Here is a 20,224-nt window from a genome sequence, read left to right as displayed (position 1 = left end):
ATTGTCCAAAGGTGAAAACAAAAGCATGAGAAAAAAAATCCTGCCAGATGCACAGCATCCAAAATCAGACTGAATAATTATTCAAATGTGCAAAGGAAAAAAAAAGAACGAAAATCTACAGGAAAAAACAAATCGGACGTAACAGAGCTACTCCAACATCCTGCCACCATGAGAGCCACATTTCTAGAGAATTCTCAAAGTTCCAAGTGGGAAATATCAGCTGGAGCATCACTTATAAATTCCTGAAAAATCCAATATTTCCACCCAGCCTATTAGAGTCTAAAGATAGCAGCAATAATGAGTTGTTTATTTGTCACCTGTTTATTGTTGATGTCGCCAATAGCCTGGTCACTGAGTGTGATAATGAGCAAAATACAGCGTAACATGACAACATCGTAACAAGAACTGACTGTTCTGGTAAAAGTAACAACAGTGATGTAGAGAAAAACAGTTGTGTGTTTAAAAAAAAAGATTAATAAGCCTTAATACAAAAATAATAACTTCTTCAGCCTTTTAAAAGGTAAGCAATAAGTTATGTAAAAAACTCGATAGTGATATTCTCAAAACTCCACACCCCATTAGCAAATAAAAAGCTGATTTTGGGGGAATAGCTCACAGTTGACAAACAATTGGAACAAGAACAGCATCATACCTTGTAAAATTATTGAACAGGTTACCAAATGTGTGTGAATTTTAGAACCAAAAAAGGTAAATAAAAACAAAAAACCCCTGAATTGTAGATTAGCTTTTTTGCTATCACCACAGCTTTGTTTTCACACTATTATTGGACAAATACCCCCAGTGAATTAGACTACAGCTACTATAACCCTCAAGTTTGGATGTGTGGTTTACATTTTTAAATTCAAAAAGCTTAAAAGTACATCACAATTTAAACAGACCTATTTAAGCTAACCGTTTTAGCACTGTTAGCTAAAGAGTTAATGGAATTGTAAAACCACATTGCCTAGTGTCCATTATGATAAAAAATGCGTTAGAAGTTTGCTAGTACATTTGCTAACTGCTAAACCATTTTACTCCAGTTCTAAAGTCCCTCCACTGGCTCCCTGTAGCTCAGGGAATAGACTTTAAAATACTGTTGCTACTTTATAAATGACTGAACTGCTTGGCACCACAATACATTAAAGATCTGCTGTTGTTGTATCAACCTTCCAGACCTCTCAGGTCTTCTGGTTCTGGTTCTGCTCTGCATCCCCTGAACCAGAACCAGAACCAAATGAGGAGAAGCAGCATTTGGCATGTATGCACCACAACTCTGGAACAAACTTCCAGAAAACTGCAAAACTCCTGAAACACAGAGTGACTTTAAATCTAGACTAAAAACCCACCAGTTTAGTTACCTTTGAAGCATAATCAATTAAGAATTTAACAATGGCACTTGATTAAATTCGATTATTGATTCTAGGTTCATGAGAGGTTAAAGCTTTATTTCAGTATCAAACAAATACATAAGTGAAAAAAATAAATGCAGGCTGGTTTTATGTCATTGATTTTAACTATTCTGGTTAACAGTCAGAAGCTTCCAGAAATGTGGATGCTAATTTTACAGCTAAAGCTAGAGGTGATGTACATGATGAGTCCGCTCTTTTTTTATACTTGCCGTACAGGAAATTAAAATCTTCTCACTTTCAAATAACTTTCATTATCATCCATCACAAATCTGTCAAGTTATGTTTATGGAATAAAAGTTAAAAAAAAATTAAAATCCTCACACAAAAATGGCTTGAACGGATACACAGACTCACTAAAATGCAAAAATCAAAACAACACCAAATATATTCTTCCATTACAAATTAATCACTGAGTTGACAAAGAGTAAATCAAAATTCAAGTTAAATCCAAGTTCTAATGTAGAAATGTAATTTCCTGCACTACAGCCAGCAACTAATTCAGAACAGTACAATTTTGTACAATTGCAAAGCTGTAAGAAACAAACACCTGAGCAGCAAATAGCACAACATCTCTTGTTTTCCCTTCTCTGAAATCCCCATCTTCTTCTCAAGATACCATCATAAAAATAAATACCGCAACAATTGGCTTTTCCACCCTTTTTGTTTACTCGATGTCAAGCTAGGCATGCTTTCAGTCCTTATCTCCAAGAGAGCACTTCCTGCTGGGCCTGTGATCAGTTAACTGATCGGTGCCCCCGTCGTCACCAGCTTGTAGTAGGCCCCGTTCAGGGCCATGAGCTGGTCGTGCGTCCCCTTCTCGATCACGAAGCCCCTGGACATGACGGCGATGATGTCCGAGTTCTGAATGGTGGAGAGGCGATGAGCGATGACGATGCATGTCCGTCCCTCTCTGGCTTTGTCCAGGGCTTCCTGCACGGTCTGTAATTGCCATCAAAACGGACACGCATGTAAATACAAATACATTGACGTATGTTGAAACGGTGTACACACACACACACACGCCTACAGGCAGGAGCCATCATCTAATCTCCCACAAAGCAGACAAAACCATCACAATTATAGCAATTTCACAATCATGTGTTGATTACTATCATTAGAATGTTGCAGTGGAGCAGTCCCTCTGCTGCTCAGCATGGTTCAACTCTTTGAGATGGAAAAGCTGCTGCAGAGGCCCACAGATAATATTCATGCTAGAGAGGCTCCACCAGAGGGTTGGGATGTACTGTAAGCAGCTTGGGATAATAATAGACATGATGAATGATGATGATGTTAACGATGATAATAATTAACTGCCTGCCCTTTTTGCTTGCGGTGCCCGGAGAACACTGAGCCAGCTGCGCCGTGCTGGCAGAAAACGGAGCCCCTCGGTTTACCGAAGCCCTACCTTCTCGCTCTCCGTGTCCAAGGCCGAGGTGGCCTCGTCCAGCAGCAGGATCTTGGGGTCGCGTATGATCGCCCTGGCGATGGCGATGCGCTGTTTCTGACCACGAGACAGCTGAGAACCCTGGGAGCCCACGTTGGTGTTGTATTTCTATGGAATGAGGAGGGGACAAGAACTCTGTATCAGTGTATCTGTTGCTAACACAATCCACAGTGGAATTCACTTATATACCCTTTCTTCTTCATTCTGCCTTGTGCTTAGCACAAGTTCCTTAGCTACCTAAGGAACTTGTTGCTTTCTTACAACATTAGTGTCTAGGAATTGAATCTTATTGTACAGTATAGCACTGTGCTTAATGGAAAGACTTGGGTCTTCTTTCTACACATTGCAAAGAAGGTAACTCTGGATATGTTTCTGGCAAACCTATCTAGGGTGAACCCCCCAGCTATTGCCCAATGAGTTCCTAATACCATTCAATGCTAACCACTTTCCTGATCACCCCATTACCTCAACCCCATCATTCACCAAAGCACATACACTGAAAATCTACAGTACCTCTGGGAGCGACATCACAAAGTCATGAAGCTGGGCCTTGTTGGCGGCCGAGATGACTTCATTCATGCCAATTTCCCGTAAGTTGTCGCCGTACTTGATGTTCTCTGCAATGCTGCAGTCGAACAGAACGGGCTCTTGAGAAACGATGCCGATCTTGGAACGAAGGAAGGGCACGTTGACGCGGGTTGATTCATGGCCGTCAATCAGCTACAGGAAGGAAATTCATTTTGCCATTAGTAGAAAGTGATCTAATGATCGCGGTTTGGAAATACAATCCACACAACGAGCTATCATAGCACTATCTCTACTGTAATTTTGCTCCTATCTACGCAGAGGTGATTCCGTCCTCTTTGAATATCAGACGGACAATTATGGTGACATGCTTTCAAAACCATTTCCGTCGCAATTAAGACCATTTGATTCTTGGCAGAGATTCCTAGCTGGCACAAAGACAGCCCACTGAAACAAGAACTACACATTTTAAAGAGGATTCACTCAGCATTTCTCACTGGATGGACTGAAGTAATGTGGAGCACATCCATCAGCACACACGCTGAAAGTCTAGCAATTATTCCTTGATATGAAACATCAAGAGTTATTTCCAGTTATGATGAGCCTCATTAGAGTGATCATACATAACGTTTAGCCGTCTGAAAGTTCAAAATGTGGCATTTAAAAAAGGTCAGCAATAGCTGTAGTAGTAAAGTGGTGGAAGGTTAAAACGTGAGGAAATATGGAAAGGTTTCATGGCTATGAATACCTTTGGAGGCACCGGACCCACAATGAAACTGGTTGACAGTCAGTAGTCAGATGTTACTGGTTTTCCTCACCACTTTCCCATTATCCGGATCGTAGAACCTCTCCAGCAGCTGGACGCTGGTGCTCTTCCCGCAGCCACTGCTACCCACGAAGGCTAACGTCTGACCAGGCTTCACCGAGACGTTCAAGCCGTTCAGGACCTGAATGTCGGGCCTGGTGGGGTAGGTGAACTTACACTCGATGAAGTCAAGGTTCCCTTGGAAGTTATCCTAAAAAAAACATGACAGAAAGTGAAAACAGAGCCCAAAGATTATGTTTTATAAAGTGACTTTTTTTTGTCTCCTCCTTTCCAACAAACCCACACACTTCTTTCCTTTGATCTAAAACAATCTGTAGATGATGAGACTTGCATCTTGTCTGCCAGCTTTTGCTGTCTCAGTGGGGAATGTAGCAGGATGCAACACAGAACAATAACATGCCTCCGTACCCATTTTTCTCCCCTGTTGCTGTAGACGCTGATTGGAGGTACGCGGTCCAGCAGCTGGAAGAAGCGCGCCGCTGAGATCTTGGCCTTGGCGTAATCGGGAGTGTAAGACGAGGCTCTGCCTAAAGCGGTGCCGCTGGTGACGATGGCTGAGATCACCCTGAAACAAACAGTGATATATTGTGATCTCTTGTCCAGTAAGTTTTATCTCGGATGACATTTTTCATAGATCTGTCATCTTTGTTTTATTTTTTTTATCAGTGACTCAGACTCCTAACATGACAAGTATTTTTCTGATAGCTTGTGACTGAAAATATAACAGCATATAAATTCAACACCTTCCAAAGGAGTTCATTCATCATAATTTTCAACCTTTTTAAAGGGATTTAATCAACACAATGTCATTCATAATTGTGAATGTAGGAAGTTGAATATATTTGTATTCAGCCACTCTTGAGTTAATACTTTGCAATCTCCCACCTTCTGGGGTATATCAGCTAGAAACCAAACATTAGTTATCCTTCCTTGGAAAAATAATTTAAGATTCTTAAGAATTTAAGTGATCCATTAAAGTCCATTTGCTAATTTTAGATTTGGACTTTGACTAAGCCATTCTAACATGTGTAAGCTTTAATCTAAACCCTTATATTAATTCACCTGCAAGAACTCTTTTGGCCCCCTGTTCACTAGAGAAACATTACTTTATAAAGGTTTAATATGTTGCCTGGCCAAAAATTCTGCATTGTTCCCAAAAGTATATATAACAACTTAATTATTTTCAAATACTTGAGTATTGACAATAAAAATCCTTAAATATCAATACAATTCACCTGGTATGGGTCCATAAGTTTTATATAAAGTGCAATGTTTGCAAAACAAACATTCATAAAAAATTGTAAAAAAAACATTCATTACTTGTGTTTCATTTCTATGTCCTTCTACGAGTTGTTTACTAATGCAACAACTCTTAATTGTCGAAACAAATCAATAAATTGCTTGATAAATTAAAAGGAGTTCAACAATTTCCATTCTGACTCATATTTTTTGAAATGCTATTCTGATACAGAGACTTCATAATCTGCTCTATTTATGGTTTCGGTTGTGTGTTTTTTAAATCCATTTTATTTGGTGGTTTTGGTCATTTAGTTTATTTTTATGGATATTTAAAACATCTTCCAGTATTACTTACAAAATTAAACCTTGCTGATATTTGGAGGTGATGGCACTTTAGTGTCCTAGTCCCACCTGAACACCAAGCTGAAATGGAGCCCTTCTTGTTCCACCAGGTAGCCTCCGAACCTGAAGGACGCGGCATTCGTCAAGAAGACCACGCACTGCGCGAAGCCATAACAAGCGCCGTAGACGTTCGCCTTCTTCAAGGCCGCTTGATACGGCGCGGTCAAGTGCGCCTCGTACGTCTCCACGAAGCTCTGCTCCTTCCCCAGGCCGGCGATGGTGCGGATGTTGTTCAAGGCCTCGCCCGAAATCTGCCAACAAAAAAAAAAAAAAAAGAGGAGAGTCAAGAGATTAAAAGACACAGAGCGGAGAAGCCGTTTCTAATTCGCGTTTCTTTTAATATGTGAGGGAGAGTAAGATCTAGATAAGGCAGTGGCTCAGCTCTTATCTGTATCCTCTCCTATTGAGAACGCAATAAGCCAATTTTCCTCCCACAGGGATCATTAAATTTTCGTCTAATCCACTTTACTTGGATGGGTGGGGTTCGCTGCATTGGTATAATTAACATGGCACAAAGAAGGTTCAGAGTAAATTGACTTTTGAACACTCTTTTGAACTTTATTACTCTTACTGTATTGTTTTTTTTTTTACTCTGTGCCCTTCAAGCACATCAAGTTTTAAGCTTGGGTGGCTCAGGCTCAAACTGAGGAAACACTTTTTCTGCTCACAAGTGAGAGAAATCTTTTTTTTTTATGAAGAAACTCCAACATGGAGCTTAAAATAGACATTGCTGTCAAGTCTTCTCTTATCAGCCGTCTGTGGGTTAGACAGCAGATGTCAGCCGACACCTTTAAGGTTACTAAGGTTGCTGTGATGATACTGTTGACTTGTCATTTACTATCTGAATGATGACATTTTCAGACTATTCTGACAAATAGGTTCCAATTACATGTGGAAAACTGTGTTTTGTGTCATTTATTGTTTATTTTTTAAATTTTTTTATTTTGACCTGCCCGGCTGATTCCATGGCCTGCTTGTCCTGCTTGGCGAAACCTGTGAGCATCTTGGCCTGGAAGCCACCGGAGAGCGCGATGAAGGGCAGGAAGCAGAGGATGAGCAGAGTGAGCTTCCAGCTGAAGTAGAAGGACATGATGACGGCCACGCCGATGTTGGTCAGGGAGTTGACGATCATGCCGATCTGGGAGCCTGTGGCCTGTAGAGGAATCCAGAAAGGTTAGAATTACAAACTCAAACTGTATAAATCATTAGGGCTGAAATCATTAACCAGATTAATTGTGATGAATGGATTACTGAATTAACCGTCAACTAATTTTATAAAAGATTAATTGTTAAATAGAATGTACAGATAAAAAGAAAATATGTATTTGCTGGAAAAAAACCAACATATTTAAAGCAGTCATTAAGTCAAAAGTGTAATGAAACAAACATAAAAATGTTGCATTTGAAGTGGTTTTGACTGAAGTAATGTTTAAGAAATAAGCAAAACGTGACATTCCACAATCAGTTGCTGTAATGCGTCATTATTTAAAATGTTGCTTATTATTTTCGAGGCTCCAACTCACCCCTTGCACTTGCGAGGCATCGGTCGCCAGGCGTGTGGTCAGAGCTCCGGGGCTGTTCCTGTGATCATCAAACCAACCGATTTCCTGGCCCAGCATGGCCTGAAACCCAATTCGCCGCAACCTGCGGGTCAGCAGCTCTCCGGACTTGGCAAACGCGTAACCCTGCAGACGCACGCAGACAGGAACGGTTTTTATTCAATCTAAAATACCGTCATGTGAACACAATGTAATGTCTCTATTCTGACTTATAGACTCCTGGGACTCGATATTCCCCTCCCAAGGAGACGGGGTGAAGCTTTATTTATTCGATAAATGCATTCATTTATCAACGTGAGAGTGTTCTGTTCTGACTTCTTTTGCTCCCTTGAAGGCGGCAGAAGAAAAACAGTGAAGCAATCAGTCTTGTCGGAGCTAACTGCTGCTCTACCTGCAGCATCTGGGTGAAGAAGGAGACGACTCCAACCATGACAAAGAACACGCAGATTCCATTAATCTCTCTCCTCTGAGCGTCGGGGTCTGTCACAGAGAAGGTCTGCAAACACACAGCATAAAGATGAAGAAGAAGAAATATTCAATATGGACTCTCGTGTCCACACGTGAACAGTCTAGAAAAAATATTTTTAAGTTTTCACGTTTTTTAGTGTTTATTTTATAATATTATTATTATTATTAGAGCTCAACACAAAGTAGTGCATAATAGTGACGAAAGAGGAAAATAATATACTTAATTTTTTTTTTACTTGTATTAATCTAAAAAGTGTGGCGTACATTTTCATTTAGCCCTCAGAAATTGTCTCGATTTTGCCGTTTATTTCTTCTTTGCAAAATGGCTGAATCTAGATCAGGTTGGACTTTGACTGGTCCATTCCAACACATGAATAAGCTTTGATCTACTTCTAAGTTCAACTTTAGGGACGTTGGAACTTGAATCTCACATCTCTCTCCGATCTTCAGCGACCTAAACACTTTCCTCCAAGTTTCAACCTATATTTAGCTCCATTCACCTTATCAACTCTGATTTTCTCCACCTACCAGCTACCTTTTGAAGGTAGATGGTACGCAGGTACGTACCACCTACCATCATGCTGGTAGGTGGTACGCCACCTACCAGCATGATGCAGCCACTACCATTTTAAACTGTGGATATACTTTTTGTTTTCTGCCACCCAAAGCACAATTTTAGTGTTCTGATCAGCTGTTTACAAATTAGGTGACATTTGAAAAGGGGCAAAAATAAAAGGCACACCACACTTTTTAGATTTCCAACTACTTTGTGTTAGTCTTTCACACAAAATGTCCCCCAGAAAACACACCGAAATCTGTTATTTTAACAAGACGAACTGTAAAGATGTTCCATGATGAAAAACAACTTTGCTGGTTTTCTTTCAGATCATACCGCCAGGATTTGACTGAACAGCAGCGAATAAACTGGGTTAACGCCTCCATTGACTGCAGCCCCCAGAGATCCAAACACCATGTAGGGCCACTCTGGAGCGTTGTACTTTAAAATTCTGGCAACTGGAGCAGGTTCCACCAGCTCCTCCTCTTCTTCCTCCTCTGGCGTGGATTTCTGAAGGTACACACGGGTTAGCTGTGCTAGTTGATTACAGACGGCCAGGCTAAACATTGACATCACAACGCACCTTATATTTGTCTTCTTGAGACATAGAGTAGGCTCCGGGGCCGAGGTCTCCAGTGATGGGAACCGAGGAGTCCGGGATCAGGTTGGAAAGCTGGGACCGGGAGCGCTGGTGGATCGAAGCTCTGCTCAAAACAAATTATCTCAGATGTTCTTCACTTATCGCACGCTTACATATTCAGGTGTTTTTGCACAATGTAACCACTCAGCACTGTTGGAGTAATTGAACTTATTAACGGGAACCTTTAAGTCTCTCTCTCTCTCTCTCCTCTCGCCGTGATATTTAAGAGGCTCTGGATGACGGCGTAACCTAAACGCTCTAAATGTTGAAGGAAATATAAAAGGTAATTAACTAAATTATGGTGACGGTGATTGCTGTAGCACAGTCAATTTCAGCTGTAAAAAGACAGCTGGAGCAGTCCTATTTAGATGCACATTTACAGCTGAGTAAATGAATGTGAACCTGAAGTGAGTGAAAGAGCAATTAATGTAGAAAGTGTTCAGACAATACCTTAAACTGGCGCGATAGCTGCCTGCTCTGGATAGATTTAACTTCTCTGGCTCCGGCTCTAAACCCTCAGCCACTAATAGAAGACAGGAAAAAGGAAAGTGATTCATTTAACATAGTTCTCTGATCAGCCATTCCTTTATAAACACTGAGACTAAGAGGAAGAGTACAAACAGTATTTACTATTTGTGTGGGTGAGTTCAGTAGACAGTGTCTGAACACGGAGAGAAAAGTCAAAGGGACAATAACTTGTTTGAACTGGATTTTGAAAAAATGTATCTCTTTACTAAAGTAACAATCCTAAAAGCTTCAATGGAAAGAGACTGGACTTGTTTTGTGTCTTAAAAACAGTTGGCCCATTATTAAAAATTCATCTTTGGTGCTGAGCATGACATGTGGGGCTAAAACTTGCAATCAGAACAATTTAGCAATTTTTGATTACAATCTTCAATTTTTCTCATAAGCTATACAATCTTACCTCCAGTGGATCAGTTAGTCACTAACAGGGCTGTCAATGTCACTAATGGAGCAGTTAAGGTCATTAATGAAGCCATTAAGGTCACTAATAGGGCAATTAATGTCACCATTTAGTCCATGAAGGTCATTACTGTGGGCAATAAGGTTACCAAAGGGCCTTTTAAGGTCATTAATAGTATCATCAAGTTGACTAATCGGATAGTTAAGGTGACCAATTGGTCCTTTAGGGTCATTAATGTGTCCATTGAAGGTAATTATAGTTTCATTACTGTCATCAATGGGGTCATCAGGGTCATTACTTGACGAGGTAAGGTCACTAATTGGGCAAATAATATTACCAATGGGTCCATTAAGGTTATTAATGTGGTTATTAAGGTTACCGATGGGTTCGTTAAGGTTATTAATTGGGCCCTCAAGTTCACTAGTAGGGCTGTTAAGGCCACTAATGGGGCTGTTAGCATGCTAACACAGAACATGTCAAAGTCAACTCATTTGCACAAGGGAAATTTGCATAACTCTGCAACAGTTTGTGTTACTAGAAAAATGTCAATATATTTTTGAAAGCAAAGAAATTGTGTTTATGTTGTACTATTGTAGTAAGTTCTGGCTTTGAAAGAGAAGCTTTCTCAATATTTGGCAGCTGACGTGGCCAGATTTATTTAAAATGCTAAACTCACTTTGCCGGGCCTTCTCATTCAAAGCCTTGTCTCCCTGGCTCTGCAGGGTGACAAGAGTGAAGTACACCCCCTTCCTCTCCAGCAGTTCATTATGTTTTCCCCTCTCCACCGCCCGGCCATGCTCGAAGCCAACAATTACGTCTGCGTTCTTTATGGTGGAAAGTCGGTGAGCAATAGAGATGGTGGTGCGTCCCATGCGCACCTGTAAGAAAACCCAAAGTATTTCAGATTTCACGACTGTAACTGGGTTACCTGGAAACAGAATGCATGCACAAGACATACATACTTTATCCAGAGCTTCCTGAACGATAGCTTCACTCTCATTGTCCAAAGCAGAAGTCGCCATGTCCAGCAGTAAGATACGAGGGTTCCTGACCAAAGCCCGAGCGATGGCTATCCTCTGTTTCTGCCCTCCGCTCATCTGGCCCCCGCCCTCACCCACCAATGTGTCAAATTTCTGCAGGATTTAAGAAAATAAAATAAAATTGTACTTTTTAAATTCACTTTGCTATTAAATAGTATTTCTTAACTTGTACAATTTTTTTAGTTAGCTTTTTTTTTTTCTTTGCTTGGATTCCAGCTACTCGCAGGTGGCAGGAGGCCCTAACCCAAGCGAAAAATGGGGATTCACTGGAGTTAAAAAAAAAGAGAATGTGATTTAATCAAAGTTTCAAGTTAAATCCAATTAAGATGCCAAGGTACAACCTTAAAGGGGCCCTTCACAGTGCAAAACCCTCCAGTGTGACTGAATGGGGCTATCACAGGCAATAATAGAGAAGTTAAAGTCACCAATGGGACCACTAAGGTCATTAATTGGAAGGAGTGGGTAAGATTCCTCCACAACAATGTGAAAGACTCATTACCAGTTATCACAAACACTACTTAGTAGTTGCTGCTAGCAAGAGTGGCACAGCCAGTTATTTGCTCGTACTTTTTCCACACTGTGTTTGACGATCCGGAACAATAAAGTTGCAAAATAAAAAAATAGAAAAACAACAAAAACAAGAAATCTTAACCTGGATGTTTCTTGTCCTTTTTCTCTCTGTGTGTCAAACCTGTGGGAGGTCCATGATGAAGTTGTACGCGTTCGCCTCCTTTGCAGCAGTGATGATGTCCGCCATAGAGACCCCAGGTCGACCGTAGCGTATGTTCTCTGCGATGGTGGTGGCAAACAGTACAGGCTCCTGCTCTACTATCCCAATCAGAGAGCGCAACCATTGGATGTTCAGGCCTTTGATGTCATGACCGTCCAGCGTCACCTAAGACAAAGGGGACTTGATTTATGATGCTATTAAAGCAATGTGCCACGCTTCTTTCTTTCTTAGCAACAATGGTAGTTGTCAGTTTTTTCAAAAACCTTCAAAAAGCAATATGTCCTTTCTGATAGGCTGGAAAAGAGGAAGAGAGGGTTTGTGAGGGTGTGCAATTCTTTCAAAAAGTGAAAAATGAGGCTGTTAGGAACCATTAACTGAATAATGAAACGGATTATCATGTACCTCTGTCGCCCTCAGGAGATGGTTATTTTTTGAGAGCTGAAAAAGGATGGAGGAGTGTGTCGAGGAAAGCTTCGGTCTCAGGAGAAGTGATGGGAGGAATGATGGAGGAACCAGTTCATTAAGAGTGTGACACGCCAAGGCCTGCACCTACCATGCCTTCTTTAGGGTCGTAGAAGCGCTGAATGAGCTGGATGGCGGTGCTCTTCCCCGCTCCGCTCGGCCCCACGAAGGCGGTGGTCTCACCTGACTTCACCGCCACGCTGAGCTGGTCCAGGATCTGCTCACAGACAGACATAATAAGAAATATACTGACTGCAGAAATCTAATCTCAATGGGTTGGTGTTATTGGATATTTGCATTACGGAGACAGACATAAAGAGGACAAAATGTTGGATGAACAGGGCAGCTAGTTCTGAAATACCGTATCGCTTTAAAACTGACCTCTTTTACATGGCATAATCAGAGCTTATTAAACATAATTAGGATTTTAAAAATGAATAGTTTCTTCTCTCCAAAGCAAAAACAACTAAATATTCTATTTATTTTACTTTAATTGTTCAGTTGGAGCTTCCTTGTGTGCTTCTAGGGCTTAAAATCTAAAAAATTCATAAAGCTTTCATATATTTCAAGCAGTACTTTACCTTAACTTCCGGTCTGGATGGATAGTGGAAGGTCACATTGTGGAATTCAATATCTCCTTTGACACGGTCCAGCTTGTATCCAGCCTCTGATAAGCAGTCAATTTCTGGCTCCTGGGACGACAAATCAAGGTAATGAAAAATGTTTAATAAGGCAATTATTTACAGCAGAATTTTCAGTGGGAAAATGTAAATCATGAGGCATTCCTACTCTGTCAATAGTCTCAAATATTATAGTAGCAGCTCCACGGCCGGCTGCAAACGACTCCAAACATGGGGAGGCCTGACCCAAATTCATGGCTGCAACCAGCACCCCGAAAAAAACCTGAAAGAAAACAAAAGGTTTTGCTGGCTCTTTTTTTCTACATTTCCAGACAGTATTAACAAAACTCTGACTTATACAAGACTTGTAAGACATGCATTGCGTGTTAAGTCATAAGTACCTGCAGCAGCGTTCCTGGTGTGTACTCCTCAGTGTCGATCACCAGAGTGGAGCCGTACCAGAAGGCGAGTGCATAACACAGGAAGATGATCAGCCACATGTACCCAGTGAAAAAACCCATGATCATCCCCTTCCTGATGCCCCATCGCTGCGCCGAGACCAGGTTCCTGTCATACCTTTAGAAAAAGACAGAAGCTCGACTTCATTTCCACGGAAAAGAATCAACGCTTCTCGCTTCAGTTTGCAACCTTGCACAATCTGCACCTGTCCACTTCCTTTTTCTCCCCTCCAAAAGCAGCGACAGTCCTGATGGAAGAGAGGACTTCATCGGCCACAGCGCCGGCCTTAGCGTAGGCCTGCAGCTCCATCCCTGTCAACTTGGCCACGAACTGCATGAGAAACAGATGCAAAGTTGATTAAAGAGGGCTGAAACTCACTCCATATACAGTACAGACCAAAAGTTTGGACACACATTCAATGAGTTTCCTTTATTTTCATGACTATTGACATTGTAGATTCACACTGAAGGCATCAAAACTATGAATAACACATGTGGAAATATGCACTAAACAAAAAAGTGTAAAACAACTGAAAATACCCCTTATATTCTAGTTTCTTCAAAGTAGCAACCTTTTGCTGTGATTACTGCTTTGCTCACACTCTGCATTTTCTTGATGAGCTTCAAGAGGTCGTCACCTGAAATGGTTTGAGACTTGTAGAAACTTTCATAAGTTAATTTCCAAACCAAGTTACAGCACTTAGATATTTATTTGTTTGGTCTTTTACAACTTAAGCACAATAATAAGATTAAGCCTGAAGCCATTTTTAAGCTTCTCTGCATCATGTTACTTGGGGGTTACATAGTCCATCTAAATCTAAAACTCCTCCGTCATTTCTAACTAATGTCGGGGCACAAATTTCATTAAATTAAAGAATGTATATATTTCTTCTAGTTTTAGTCAATAATAAACAAAGTTTATATGATATTAAGACTTACCTTTTTCGGTTGGCCTTTGATTCAGTTTGAGATGCTGCTTTTCTGTATTTATCTGGGTATGTTTATGTGTTATATAGAGTGTTTTACGTCACTGCATTGTTGGTTTTTATGTGTTTTAATTTTGATTTTTATTTGTTTAATCTTGTGATTGTACAGCACTTTGGTCAGTGGTACTGTTTTAAAGTGCTATATAAATAAACTTGCCTTGCCTTGCCTTGCCATATATGTAAATCATCAGAGATCCAAAACATAAAAAACATCACTTCTCATTAAAAACACACAATAGAAATAATTCAGTCATATGACAGATGAAAAATTAAATGATAACATTATCAAATATACCATAATGAACGATTTCTACAACAGATACAATAGAAAAGCTTTTCAGCTTCTTTTTAAAAACTGACTTTTAACCATCTTTAGTGAGAAATTAAGTCAAGATTCTACTTGTTACAAGTTAAAGTGAGGTTGAAATGTCTTGATAAGTGCCAGTTAATTAAGTCAAGGTAATTTACACACAATGAAGAGCGGTTGTATTCTCACCAGAGCCATGAGGCCCGCTCCAACCCCAATCAATGGACTGGCAGCGATAATGACAAGCGTCAGCTTCCATCCCTTCACGAACCCGATGGAGAAGCCGCACACAAACGTGGTGAAGCGCTGGACAAATATGGCGACCTGGTCGGCGATGGCGTCGTTGATCTTGTTTATGTCACTGTTGAGACAGACACGAACGTCTGTAAGTCAGACTCCTGGGCTGCAGCCCGGAGTGTCAACCCACCCGACCCGACTCACTCTGACATGCGAGTGTTGAGCTCCCCGACAGAGGTGCAGTCAAACCAGCCGATCTCCATCCTCATCACTTTGCTGAAGTACATTTTTCTGATGAGCTGAATCTGTTTGGCAGCGGCTGTCACCCACAGAGAGATCTGTCAGTGGATTCGAAGGAGGTCACTCTTACGTTTGGTCAGAGTTAGGTAGCGAGGAATTACACCTGTTTTACATGAATCTGTTTACAAAGGCATTTTTTTAATTATATCACAATTAGGATCAGCTAAGCAAAGTAGTAATACTGCATTGCTGAAGAGCCAGAATGCCAATACTTATTTTTCAAATAAAAACCTGAAACTTTTGGCAGACTTGTGAATTTTACGAATGTAGCGCAAAACTTTGTCAATATTCTGCCAATGACGAAAAACTTTTGCAACTGTGATGTTCTGATTAAAAGAAATGCAATGAAAATCTCACATGAATAGGCGTGAAGTTCACATGGTGCCTTCAAAAAACCATACGGTGCCATTACCTTCCAGCTACTTCCTGTCGTCTTCTTTGTAGTTTGCGCCAGTGGCAACATCCTGTTGTAGGTCATGTGACTTATGTGATGCAAAAAGAAGTGTTTCCATTGCAGTTTTGCAAGATAAACTAATTTTGATACAGCCACCTCATCCTAGCACCAAACCTTTTATAGAAGAACTAAAGTTTTTTTTTTTTTTTTTTTTCAAAATTACACATTTCCATTAAAGACATTTATGGAAACGTAGCTATTCTAAGTTCAGTCTTGCGTAATGCAGTAAAAGCATCAAATAAGCAAAATATATTCATTTTTCTCTTTGATAGGCAAAATAATAACAAACAGGAAGTCACTTCTGGTTGCAGAATGGGAAGCTAATTTGGAAAATTGATTTTCAAAGTCTGTCTTCAGCTTTTATTGAGGTGGATCAGCAGTCCAAGGTTTAGTTTTGTTATTATCTAATGTGCAAAATCATTATTATCAATATTTTACATAAAATACCCAGTTCGGTTTATACTTCACTTGACTTTACCCCAGATACTTCAATTTTAAAAAAATATTAACTTACCAATAAGTGAACCCGAAGTGAGTCGAAATGTCAGACATTCACAACTAAATTTTGGATTTTCTATATGATCTATTACATTATATTAGACTTATTCATCATGGTTTTGATTCTATTTTTATTTAACTTAGCTTTTCATATTAATTGTTAATCATAGTGCATTAATTACGTTTAAGGTAATAGGGGCAGGCTATAGAGCTGCTGCCAATAGGTGGCGCATTTAAGTTTGAGTCAAAAGCAGGGTTAAAAGTTGAATAGTGAAGAGTGGGAGGAGCTGGAAGCTTGACTTTTGGCAACCGGCTACCCAGTTCATCTGATTAAATTGATTGATGAACAACCCACATAGAGCTAAAAATGTTCATGGACTCACAAAATGGCGATGATGATGATCACATCTATAATTAGTGATTTAGTTTATTAATCGAGGAATCCTAGTATATTTCTACATCTAGTTTCTTTCAACGATTTCACAATTGATTGGGTCAAATAATTTCAAGATGGCTTCTTCGGCTTTAATTCTAGCATTAAGTGAAGCAAGCAATGTGATGATGTGACATGTCAGGACTAACCTGAAAGTATCCTAGCAAGAATACAGATACTCCAATCCCAACATAATAGAAAGCAAACATGGTCATCTCATGTTCGATGTCCAGAATCCTGAAAATCAGCACACAGCCAGTTAATAAAACATACAAAAAAACCTAAATGCATATCTGGCTTTTTTTTTTTTTAAACCACATCTCCATAGTGCATTCCCAGTTCAAAGAGCCAACCTCATGCATTTTTACAGCCCACTTACCCACATGACATGTTTCTGAGGGGAACCAGCATCTCTAACGTGGAGTTGATGATGAGGCCCAGATCCGACTGGTTCAGAGGCCGAGTCGGGTCTTGGACTACGGTGTAGTTCCTCTTCCACCGGATGGTGTTGTTCACGCACTCCTTGCGGTCGTCTCTCAGCTCGTTGAGCTCGATGTCGTACTCGATGAAGGTGTCGGTGAGCAGGCCGAACACCAGCAGCATGAGCGGCTGGGCCGAGCCGTGCAGCACGGCGCAAAAGCTGCCCACTATCATCATCGCGACGTCCTTGCAAGTGGAAAAGCGGAACTGGGCGGCAAACATCGACAACGCGCTTTGTGTTTCAGGGAGAAATTTCACAATGAGAGAGAATGGAAAAAAAAAACAACAGCGGAAGGATTGTTACCAGCTGGAAGAAGCCGACTCTAATGGCAGGTTGCTCTTGGTTTCCTTGAGCCCTGGTTGGAAAGGGGGAGGTCAACTGTTTTATTTACAAAGCGAATGGAATTAGGAATTCATAACATCTACTGCCATTTAGTACTTACTTCTCCTTGTCCTTTGAATTAGTCATCGACCTGCATGGAACAAAGCGGAACAGTGACTTACTGCCCCCCAGGTAACCCTTTTATATTATGGCACAATGAGGACTTAATACAAAATGTATAGAGAATCCCTTCTGTTCTCTGGAACTTTCTGCAAACAGCTAAAGCCTCCCTGAAATAAGAAAATATGTTCTCTCTTAGCCTTCTGAAAAAGGAGATTTTTCAACAATAGCATAATTTGAGACACTGGGGGTTCTTGCATGAATAGGGCCGTGAGCGACTCCCTTCTTCTACCAACCCCAAAACCAATCAAAATACAGGAAATCATAGGATTACTCCACAGCATGAGTGTGACATATTCTCCGTGCTCTCAGCCACAAACCTCCAGTGACTGCATATGTGTTAAAGCAACGGAAAATATGGTGCAAATGATGAAGCATCATATCACAAATCTAAAATCATCTCGTTCTTTGAGCTTGGTTTCTGTCAGCAATCTTACACCAAAGTTGTGTTAATAATTTATCTGCTTGATCATTGAAATCAATCCATACTGGCTGACCGGAAAAAGGTACATTTTAAAAACATTTTAGGGGAAAGTCTGTGTTCAAAGTTAAATAGATAATATATGAATATACAGTCTAAACATCCAGTTCTGTTTTTTCATTAATATAGAGCCATTGTACCAGCTCAAAAAAATATACAACCAGCCATTAACTTTCTGTTTAATTCTTTCCTTAAGTTGATTTTTCTATGATATTTGTGTTCTTCGTAAAGATTATCAATGTTGCTGTTAGGTAGCAGACAACAGTATCAGCTGAGGTTATGGAGTGGGATTGAGTTGGCATAACATGTTTCCTTAGGGATGATATTAACCTCTTATGACCCATAGATTGTGGCCCAAATCTTGTGAAAATTCTAAAAATATATCATTGTTTCCCTTCAGACACATTTAATTATTTCTCCTGACAGATCTGCAAAAAAAAAAATTATCCAAAGTGAGTCTTCTGTACCCTCACTTCCCGGATGGTAGACAGTGATTTTAATCGTTTTGTTCATGTAAACAAAAATGTACAAGATATAAATTAAGTAGTAGCTATCTTTTTGATTGCAAACATGAAGACTCACTCTGGATAAAAGAAATTTGGCAGATCTGCCACGACAAATTTGAACACACACTTGAGGTCATTCCTTATGTTTTCAGATGGTGAAGAGCCTATAGGCTTTGACTAAATTGCTCCGGTTTTGAGATGTTTTAAATGCCATCATTTATTTATTGAAATGTAAGATTCTCATCATGGATGGCGGCAAATCTGAAACAACTTCATGATGCTGCCACATTTTTTTTAGGGTTATCAGACTGCAAGGGGTACATTTCAGATTTTATTTGGTTTTCTTAAAAACTTTATTTTTTCCACTTTACAGTTATGTATTTTTGTGTTGTTTTGTCAAGCACAATCCTAATAATATACATGAAAATTGTGGGTGCAAGGAGTCAAGATGTGGATAAATGGTCATTTTATGGATAAGAACCTATATTGTATGTATTGTTGAGAAAGTGTGACAGTTCTTTGTTTCTAGTATTTAGTATTTTAATGCTATACTTACATATAGGAGCCCGCTGGTCCTGCAACACAAACATAGAACAGATATTGTAATAAATATTCTGTTTAGTTTCTATCTAACCACTCTTTTCGTATTCATTGCAACTTGTTCAATAGTTGATGTCATTAAAAAAATTATTTATATAGGAAATAGTACATTACCTTCGTCTGAAACTTCATAGCTGTGGTTTTCCTGTCCCAGTTTTTTTATGCTGTGGAGCCTTACAGATCCCGTCGGCATGGTGACAAAATCAGCCGCGGATGTCTGAGGATGAAACCCAAACTCCGATTTGGATGAATTCACAGATGCAAGCAAGGTATGTTCCAAATCTGACCTCTCTCTTCTCCACGATTTTAAAGTCCAGGCAAGTATAAACTCCACAGTCCGATCGGATGACGTGCGGCTCCTTTGGAAGGTGGTTGTAATTGTGACGGTTTGTCAGGTGGGTTCAGCTCGACATCCTCTTCACGTTGGCAGCCGAGTCACGTGGTGTTATTTGGGCTTGGTTGGACCTTAGGGTCAGATTGCTTTGTTTGAAGGTAAGTGTCCTATCGGTTCCTGTACTGAAAAGGCCGGTGAACTTGCAGAGCAAACAGTTCCCTTGCAGAAGCCCTGCACTCATTCTGTATATTTACCAAACGTGGCCAGCAGGTCCGGGGAAATAATAGCTTTAAATGGTGACTATGTGATTTCTCAAGAAGAAGGCAGTCTTATAATGAACCAAGTGGCGTTATGAGCGCCAGTGTTTTAACAGTCCATTGGGTGAAAAACGAGTTTCAGTTCTGAGCGACTTTAATAGAGAAACTGCTACATGTCAAGATTTCATTAGAGTCTAATTAGGCCAGGAAGGCATTAAAGGAAAATGCAAAGGTTTCAGTGAATGTATCCAATGGTTTAGCTGTTCTTCAATAACAAGGTCGAAAAGTCTGCAGGATGAATAGTAGCTGTTGTTCTATGATTCAATGGAAAAGATGCCAGTGATAATAAATTAAAATACATTTAATTTTGCGAGCGAGAAAGGTTTTGTTGGTTTTTGATACCAGCTGCACGCCATAATCATCTAGATTAGCTAAAATAAACCCTTGAAACATATCAATGTGACTGTAACGTATCCATACAATACATGAGTTTTACTTTTTGAACACAATTACTTAAACTTTTCAGCGATAATGTTCAAAATTTCT

General features: G+C 40.1%; 2 protein-coding genes across 5 annotated transcripts in view; one reads left to right on the top strand and one right to left on the bottom strand.

Annotated features, from left to right (window-relative positions):
- The window catches only part of LOC102235332 (beta-1,3-galactosyltransferase 1-like), a 138,893-nt gene extending 134,182 nt beyond the window's left edge, over nt 1–4,711 (top strand). Inside the window, exon 4 of the transcript XR_002752371.1 lies at nt 4,638–4,711. The gene's annotated coding sequence lies outside the window, so the exon portion shown is untranslated. The remainder of the gene's footprint in view (nt 1–4,637) is intronic.
- Nucleotides 306–19,483, bottom strand: LOC102235587 (bile salt export pump-like). Of its 4 annotated transcripts, XM_014472135.2 has the most exons (29): nt 19,375–19,483; nt 19,202–19,304; nt 19,044–19,062; nt 17,442–17,471; nt 17,303–17,354; nt 16,898–17,205; nt 16,668–16,755; nt 15,038–15,171; nt 14,786–14,957; nt 13,510–13,634; nt 13,247–13,421; nt 13,015–13,128; nt 12,807–12,917; nt 12,317–12,442; nt 11,725–11,928; nt 10,956–11,126; nt 10,670–10,871; nt 9,519–9,591; nt 9,012–9,132; nt 8,765–8,938; nt 7,796–7,900; nt 7,369–7,530; nt 6,795–6,998; nt 5,855–6,096; nt 4,613–4,769; nt 4,197–4,394; nt 3,367–3,573; nt 2,815–2,961; nt 306–2,348 (listed from the first exon to the last, which is right to left on the bottom strand). In XM_014472135.2, the coding sequence occupies exons 2-29, from the start codon at nt 19,278–19,280 to the stop codon at nt 2,148–2,150; spliced, it is 4,101 nt and encodes a 1,366-aa protein (XP_014327621.1). In that variant the 5' UTR covers nt 19,281–19,304; nt 19,375–19,483; the 3' UTR covers nt 306–2,147. The 4 variants fall into 4 exon arrangements, with proteins under 4 accessions (XP_014327621.1, XP_023185259.1, XP_023185263.1 ...); XM_023329492.1 differs by lacking the exons at nt 306–2,348; nt 2,815–2,961; nt 3,367–3,573; nt 4,197–4,394 and having other exon boundaries at nt 4,682–4,769; nt 5,799–6,096; nt 19,202–19,482; XM_023329491.1 differs by lacking the exons at nt 16,898–17,205; nt 17,303–17,354; nt 17,442–17,471; ... (1 more) ...; nt 19,202–19,304; nt 19,375–19,483 and having other exon boundaries at nt 15,038–15,152; nt 16,668–16,752.
- Nucleotides 19,484–20,224: the final 741 nt, after the last annotated feature.

Source organism: Xiphophorus maculatus, chromosome 24 (assembly GCF_002775205.1).
Source record: "Xiphophorus maculatus strain JP 163 A chromosome 24, X_maculatus-5.0-male, whole genome shotgun sequence".
Taxonomy (NCBI): Eukaryota; Metazoa; Chordata; class Actinopteri; order Cyprinodontiformes; family Poeciliidae; genus Xiphophorus; species Xiphophorus maculatus.
This window is presented reverse-complemented; position numbering and strand designations above follow the sequence as displayed.

Excerpts from the sequence above, each read along its gene's own strand:
- LOC102235587 (XM_014472135.2), bottom strand. The coding sequence starts at position 19,280 with ATGCCGACGGGATCTGTAAGGCTCCACAGCATAAAAAAACTGGGACAG. Across the intron at positions 15,172-16,667 it reads TCTTGCTAGGATACTTTCAG|ATCTCTCTGTGGGTGACAGC; the intron begins GTTAGTCCTGAC and ends ATCCACTGACAG. Across the intron at positions 8,939-9,011 it reads CTCAAGAAGACAAATATAAG|AAATCCACGCCAGAGGAGGA; the intron begins GTGCGTTGTGAT and ends GTGTACCTTCAG.